The following is an 8,254-nucleotide window of genomic DNA, read 5'->3' as shown; positions in this document are numbered from 1 at the left end:
ATAAATCCTTTGTTTTTATTGGTCTTCAGTAATATTCTAATTTTCTGATATGATGAATTTGAGATTTTCATTTGTTGTCATTTGTAATCATCAAAATTAAACGAAATAAACATTTGAAATATATGAGTTTGTATGTAATGTATGAATATAATGTACAAGTTTCACTTTTTAAATGGAATTACTGAAATCAATCTACTTTTTCATGATATTCTAATTTTATGACCAGCACCTGTATTTCCATTCAAAGAGCTATTTAATATATTAATTGTTCATATTATCTCAACAGATCTACACTTCAAAATAGCTGAACTGTTTCCCTAAGATTGTTTTGTTTAAAATTTCAAATAATAGCATGATAATAATAATAATGACAACTTTAAACTAAAAAAGGGTACCCTGACCTTCTTCTGAGATTACATGTAGTCACTAAGATGGTAACAACAACTCGTTCATGTCAACAAACTGGTAAAACCTCTGCTGCTCAGATTGCCTTTTTTTTCTTATAGAGTTCATAAAAAACAAAGCTACATTTTAAATCTAGTGAATGCATCATGAACCTTAAAGATGGCAGTCAAAAGACATTAGCTGCCTGAACATAATGTAGACATACCTGTACCACAGGGTGTCCTCCAGACAGTGCCTTCACAGCTCCTCGGCTTCCCTCTGTTTCATAATGTGCTCTGTGGTGGGACTTTGGCTGCACCTCGATCTGTAGGTTGTATGGGCCGGAGCAGGATGGCAACTGCCAGTCAAGAGCTGGCAGAGAAGGACTGCAGTGACATGAAACATTGATTGTTATCACATGAAAGGAAAATCAGATGCAAGATCTGCTTTTCAACAGTAAATTTATTTTTAACTTGTTCAAAATGTTTGCGAAAAACACCAAGTGCCTTCTGAGTGACCCGTAATGCAACAAACCCTAACTGGGATGCTTTGCTGTATTTCAGTTGGCCTGATCATTCACCATTTCATTGCAGTTTATAATCTAATCTTTGGCAGGCCTAATTCTTTAGGCCGAGGCAATAATTATGCCAGGGTGAAATGCTCCCTTCCGGGTTGGGATGAGTCTTTGGATCAAGAAGAGGAGTTCAAGTACAGGGAGTCTTGTTCGTGAGTGATTGTAGGATGGAGAGGGAGATGAATTATCAGATTGGGGCAGTAATGAGTGCTTTGCTGCAATGCACCAGGCTGAAGAAAGAGCTGAGCTGAAAGGCAAAGCTCTTGATTTACTGGTCCATCTATGTTCCAACCTTCATCTTAGTCATGAGGATATGGCTCATGACCAAAAGAATGAGATCCAAGTGGCTGAAATGAGCCTTCCCCTTTCTGTAGCTGCACTCAGTCTTAGCGATAAGGTGATGAGCTCCATCATCCAGGGAGAGCTCTGAGTAAAGCTGCTTCTCCTCCAATTCGACAAGAATAAACTGAAGGGAGTTGGGCATCTGATCAGAATGCCTCCTGGGCTCTGGAGGCTTTCTAGGAACATTCCACAGGGAGGAGACCCCATGGCAGACCCAGGACATGCTGTAGTGATTATGTATTCTCTCTGTCCTGGGAACACCTTGGGTCTCCCCATGAGGAGCTGGAGGGTGTCGCTGGGGAAAGGGATGTCTAGGTTTTCCAACCACAGATAAGTTGATGAAAAATGAATGGATTTACACAAGTTGATAATTAGGGGCATTTTTTGTGAAAAATAAATGACACAAATGTGCCCCGGTTAGAGAGTAGCGAGTCTCACACAGTGTGACAGGTGGGACCCGTCATGATGAGTTGGGAAAGCAACAGCGGGAAGAAAGACATTTCTAGGGCACAAAAACAAATCTCAAGTTAACTGGTACTTAAGATGCCCTTTGATAGAAACTGATAGCTGTGATATTCTGAAACACAGTCCCATTCGTTTTGAATAGAACAGACTAAGAAGCAGCACACCCTGTCTTTGAGTATGATATCTCAATCTCAGAGCTGCAGCTGGCGTCCCTCAACATCATTGTTCTCCAGATGGAGTGTCTGAGATTCCCACGTGAACACTGAAGAGATATCTAAACCAAAACAAACATGTGCAGGACAATATTTCTCTGCACCGGATGCCTGGTAAACTCAGACCCCTGACCTGAAAGATGGCTCCATTGAAAACAATCTTTAGCATCTTTGTCAAACTTGCTGGCTGTTTGTTGACCCAAAACAAACTGATTTCCCCCCACAGGGTTTTATCTGGCCAGTCAACGAATGACATCACCTTAACTACACAGAAAAAAAGATGGGCTAACGGCGCGACAGGCCAATGCAGTGAGCTGGCTGATTAACTCACAGACTGCTTCCCTTTCAGCCAGGTCTGTCACCATTACTTCCCGCTGCTCCCTATCTTAATCAAACACTTGATTTCAGACAGGAAAGTGTGTTATTGGGTAGGAAAGAAATTCCACAAAAAAAAAAAAAAAAAAAAAAAAAAAAAACCCAATATGCTTACCTTTTGTCAAAAAATGATAATATGAGATTTGTGTCAGTGTATGCATTATGATGTTTCTGTGTGGGTTGTTATAGCAACAGTAGCTCACACATGCAGAGCAACTCCGTGCAAAATTTGATTTATGAAATAGTTTTGATCTTCAAAGAGAGCTTGTTTGGAACTGAAGAGCCTATTTCTTTGCGTCTCTGCCTTTTGATAGTGTCTTTGAAGATTAAAAACTAAAAGAAAAAGAAATCACCAAAACAAAATCTGGATACAAGAAGACAACAAAAGAATAAGGCAACGATGCCAATTAAAATGCATATATTGTTAGAAAAATAGTAATCTATCGACTCAGGGTTTAAAATTATTTGTTAATGTAGAAACGTAAATGAGATGAAGCAAATTTTTTTGATATGTGTTAGTGGGAATTTGAGTTTATTAAAGGGGGAGACATAGAGGTCACATCTAGAAGTTTTTTTCTGGCAAACCCTTGTGAAGATGCTCCCAATAAAAACTGTCTGTTTATCGGCAAAGGAGTGCAGTCGAACATCTAATCAGTGTCAGAAAAAGCAGGGGTCCTATTTATTGTTCATTTGTTTTGCATTTTTAATCCTGGATACATATGTTAGCCTTTGATGGAAGATTACCAGTCTAATGTTGTATGTCACTGGGCTGAGATTGGTGGCAACTAATTGGCAAACAGCATCAAAGTCTTTAAAATGTCCCAAAAACATTATGCAAGAAATCTTAATTTTCTCACAGAAGCTTGCAGTCTTGTCACTTGAGTATTGAACATGTTCAAAAAAATTGGGCAACATTTTTTTTTCTCAAAATAGTTGCAGATTTCGCAAAAACATCTTGAACCAATCTCAAAACCTTTTCAGTTTAGTTTCTGTACATTCTAGAGCTGTACTTGGACACCTGCAGAGGAGGGTTAGCAAACATCAAAGACTCAGATACAGAAGATGAACGATATTAAACAAACAACAACAAAAAAAAAGTTCCAAATCTGATTGTTTTCATTTAAAAAATGAACTCCAGCAGAGTGTGGGAGTGTTTCTTAAGGTTGGTACAAAGCAAGCAAAGGTGGACAACACAAAAATGTGCATGGCCTAGTATACAGTTTTTCATGCACTGTGCACAAAAACACAGCCCACTGCTCGATAACACTTTAAAATCAGTGAGACTTGTACTTTTGAGTCACAACTAGTCTCCATCAGTTGCAGCCCAGTGAGACACTACCTTTAGGCATTTGGCCCAGCAGGACCTGGGGAAACTCAACGTACCTGAGGTAAGGCTTTGGTTTATGCCAGGAGTAAGGATGCTGGGGCACATCCAGGAACCCTCCACCATAGTTCTCCTTCTTCAGACCCAGGCGTGAGGGATAGTCCTCATGGCAGAGCTCACCATCTGGACCCAGCTCGTCACCACCAGGTTCCACCTTTAAGCTCATGGAGGGGGTGGGGTCCAGCATGGTCTTTCGTGTCTTGATTGGGATTCCCTCCCCCATGTCTACTACCCCATCTGTGGTAAGAGCATTGATGGCAGCCACAATGGCAGAGTTGGTGTATTGATTGGTGTTGGCGAGCCAGTTCTCATCTGTAACGCTGACCCTGGGGGAGCCGTGTGGAGAAGGGGTTAGGGACTGGTTGGGTGAGCAGGATGTCTGATGGTAGGAGGAGCCATTGAAGCTGTACTTTCTCTTTCCCATGCCGCCGGTGTTGCCTCCGCCACCTCCACCACAGGACGGGGAGTTTGGCCTGGAGCCACGAGGTTGGGCTGGCCAGCCCTCCTCTGCCACTGCTCCAATTTGAGGGGACGTGGAGGGCGAATGGTGAGGGGAGCCTGTTGCTGGGCCAACTGCATGTGGACATGACAGAAGTGAGGAAGTACCTCGGGGAGAAACACAAGGAGACTGCCAGGGGGAGTTCTGTGGGGAATTGTCATAGTTGTAGAAGCCAGACTCATATGATGAGGCATCTGAGTTACAGCTGCGTGAAGACACGCTACTGGCAGGGCTTAGACAGCTGGGGTCACGGTACCCATCAGCATTAGGCAGTGTCAGTGTGACAATGGAGTTGACACCTCGTTTGATGATGTGATCCTCACCGCTGCCCTCTTCTACCTCATTTTCTGGGTACTGGCTGTAGGCAGTGATCTCTATACGAGGGCTTTCAAGGGCTGGAGCACCATTTGGTCTCAGGCCTTGTGGCAGGTAATAACCAGACACTGAATGGTTGTCATTTTGAAGGCCGTAGCCTGTCTGGTGGCAAGAGGAAACTGATATGACAGGGCTGGACTGTAGAGTGTGGTACTGAGTGGGCAGACAGGGGTTGCCCATACCAAGTGGAAGACTCAGGCTGACGTTTGGTGTGTAGTTGTATGCATCTGAAAAATAGAAGTTTAAAATATATAGTTAACATCTGCAGGTGCATTCTTTTAACACTTGGGAATCAAACAGTAGAAAAGGATTCATAATAAAAACTTGGTCCAAGCTCAAGGTCAATCTCAGCCAATTTCACACACACACATATATATATATATATATATATATATATATATATATATATATATATATAAGTTGAGATGTATATATATATAAATAACCTTGGTATTTAGAATCAATTTATGATTTGCCTTTCTTATGCTTTGCTCTCTACCATCTGTTTTTGTTTATTTCCTAGTAAAAGATTTGATCACATTTCTAATATATTTAAAATATTATTTCACCAGCCAGATAAAACTATAGCAAGGGCTTTATCTGGCCCCCAAGCCTTTACTTTGACATGAGCAAAACACTCTGCATTTTAAATTGTAAATCTACTCACATCTCACTCAAACTTACAAAAAGTGAAACATTTGTAGGGGCTAAGCAATCATCTCAGAGCTGTTACTGTATTTGCTGCGCAGTCGCAACTTGCACAGCCACTCTTGTTTGTTTGATCAGCTCATCTCCAGCTCTGTTTGGCACACCCTGCTGTCATATGTACTCTACAGGAATTCCTCAGTGCTGATTGATGCTCCCTTTGATTGATTGCATCACTCACTGAGTGAATTAGGCCCTCCCCTGTGGACAGCTGACAGCACTCTCGTATCGCTCCGAGCTTGTGATTAAGTCAAGGGAAGTTAGCTGCAACGCTACACACAGACAATGTGTGCACGGACAAAAGGTGTGTACACACGAGTGCAAGTGACATGCAAACTGAGTCAGGGGAAGAACATACATCAGTGAAACTTGGTGTGGTTAGCTGCTGTGTCGAGTGTAAATCTCAACCATCTTTTTTTCTGATCATGTCAGCAAGGTTTAAAACTGGTTAGACAGAAAAGCACTGAGTCTGAGACCCAGCGATGCATGTCCCCCTCAATGAAACATGCTATATTTGTAAACCACAATCCTGTGCATCACATGAAATGACAAACGTGTCACATGCTACTTAATATGTGGGCAGGCAATTTAAAATTAGTTCATAAAAGCCCACTGACAGAAGTTATTCTTCGACACAATATGTGCAAACCTGAAATGTCAATAGATTCTATCCACACATACAATAGAAAAATCCATTTAGATTCAAAACGTAATTTTCTCTTTGTGTCAATGTTCCTTTTTCATTTTGTTTTATACAGCAACATAGTCTTTAATAAGCCATTTTTTGTAATCACAGAATAAAGAGGAAAAAACACAGCTGCCCTTCTCTACCCACTTGTCTCCGCTTCATTTTGGGCACCTTCATTGTCTTCAAACACATAGCATGATAATCTCCTGCCTCACTCCACCCGTTGTGACACGCCTACTTGTGTCAGGCCTGACTGCCTTTGGTTACATTTGCAGCTGATTTTTGGGGCTTTTTAGTTGTCTGTGTGTGTGTGTTTGATCAGTGCAATGAGCTGCAACATACCTGACTTCTTCTAACACCCACTTATCACACTGAGGCTTTCATTTTTGCGCACTGCATGTTTTTGAAACTCAAGGTTTCCGGGTGACACGCATCATGCCTTCTGAACTAACAGCCTTAGAGAGGCTCCCAGATTGTGGGGTAGAAAAAAAAAGAAAAAAAAATGACTGAAAGATAAATTAAAACCACCTTTGAACACAAAGCTGCACGCTTTGTCTTAACCGACTGTCGCTCAGATTATAGCGTGCTCTTTCTGTCCTTAGACATTTTTCCTAATTATGTTATCATGATCAAAACATTCTCTGCCCACAAGCAATACTAAAGAATGGAGAGGTTTAGAAGCGGGGAATGTGGTCTGGGCTGGGCTCAGACTGACGGGACCTCAGAGGGAGAGATGTGGTCCAACACAGAAGTCATCTGAAGCCTCTGGGAACTAAAACTTTGGGGTGGCTTACTGTTCGTGTGCGTATGTCTTTGTGTGCTTTTATTTGCTCATCCTGACATGGAAGTTCATGTGTGATCACAGCTCTCGACACACTACTGACTCTGTGTGTGGTTAGGCACGGCTCCTTCTCAAGTTGGCTACCCGACATCCCAGAAGATCACAGCTCTCTCTTGCACCTATTCACAAACACACACACGAGCCTGTAACCAATTACGGGGCTTAGTTACCGAGGGACTGAAACGAATAATAAGCCTGCAGCCGTTTGTCTGAAACCTCAGACGAAATGAAACCCCACATAAAGCCAGCGGCAAAAAGAGACACAGACTTCTGATGAACCAAATAAAAGTTTCCAACAATAAATGCATCACAAAGAGCACAAAAAATATAGGAAGCATACATTTAGAAAAGTCTAAAATAGGCACAGAATCTTTAACAATTCCTGAGAGCATCTTTGTAATAACTTATTATGGTAGCAATCACTTGTTTTAATCACTCCTTTTGGATAAATAAACAGAAATATGCAACTGCATCCTCCTCAGAGAGGGAGTGCAGCTGACAGCAACAGTGTAACCCCCTCATCATCATCATCATCATCATCATCATCATCTTTAACTGCACATGAAGAGAGACACCTGCACAGACAGCAGGATGAAGAAAAAGAAAAAAAAAAAAACAAAAAAAAAAAACAAAGATCAAGCAAAACAAAATGTTGTATGTCATGTCAAACACTTTACACGAAGTTCCCAGAAATGTCAAGTTTACTGTTGGCTTATTTTTCTTTAAAAAATAAAATAGCTCATATAGAGGAAAACAGTGACTTAAGATAAGAATCGTCCGCTTCCTTTTTTTAAATGATAAAAGCTTTTAAAAGAACTGAGCAATAATTCCAATACGATCTCGGTCAGTTTGCATGATGAGCTGCAGATGCATTGTGCGTAAATGCATCTTTAAAAAAAATAATAAAAAAAACACGCATGCAGTTCAGTGAGAAAACAGATGAGAATGTATGTTTTACCTTCTTCTGCAGACTTCATGTCGGCGCTGAGAGAGGTGAGAAGTCCCCGCGCTATCCTCGCTCCAAAGCTGAACTCGGGTCTGACGCTCGGGCTGAAGGTGTCCTGCATTCAACAAGCGATGCGCAACTTTCTCCGAAGCCGGCTTCGCTGACTGTATTATTCACAGCTGAACTGCTTCACCTGACGCGCCGCGAAGCGCAGGCTGTGAAACAATAACAACAGAAAATGCCACTCTGACTTGTGTATCAGAGCGACAATGCGCGTCACGTCAAACAGAATTAAATGGATCAGAGAGCCGGCAGCGGCGTGGTGAGGAGTTTGGTTCGCTTCAGAGGGTGTTTTTTTTTTTCTTCTTTTAAGTCTCCCCGGGTCGATGACGCAGCGAGGTTTGTTAGAGAGGCCGGCTCCGGTGCTTTTAAAGCTGGAAAACACCCTCCGCCCCCCCCGCCCC

General features: G+C 41.9%; 1 protein-coding gene across 1 annotated transcript in view; it reads right to left on the bottom strand.

The window, feature by feature from the left end:
* Positions 1-8,197, bottom strand: part of LOC108234144 (nuclear factor of activated T-cells, cytoplasmic 1) — a 71,950-nt gene extending 63,753 nt beyond the window's left edge. The window contains exons 1-3 of the mRNA XM_017413097.3: positions 7,803-8,197; positions 3,736-4,837; positions 611-770 (exon numbers count right to left, since the gene is read on the bottom strand). Of these exons, the coding sequence (XP_017268586.1) occupies positions 611-770; positions 3,736-4,837; positions 7,803-7,911 (1,371 nt within the window). The 5' untranslated portion in view covers positions 7,912-8,197. The remainder of the gene's footprint in view (positions 1-610; positions 771-3,735; positions 4,838-7,802) is intronic.
* Between the last annotated feature and the right edge of the window lie 57 nt (positions 8,198-8,254).

This window comes from Kryptolebias marmoratus, linkage group LG16 (genome assembly GCF_001649575.2).
Source record: "Kryptolebias marmoratus isolate JLee-2015 linkage group LG16, ASM164957v2, whole genome shotgun sequence".
Lineage (NCBI taxonomy): Eukaryota > Metazoa > Chordata > Actinopteri > Cyprinodontiformes > Rivulidae > Kryptolebias > Kryptolebias marmoratus.
This window is presented reverse-complemented; position numbering and strand designations above follow the sequence as displayed.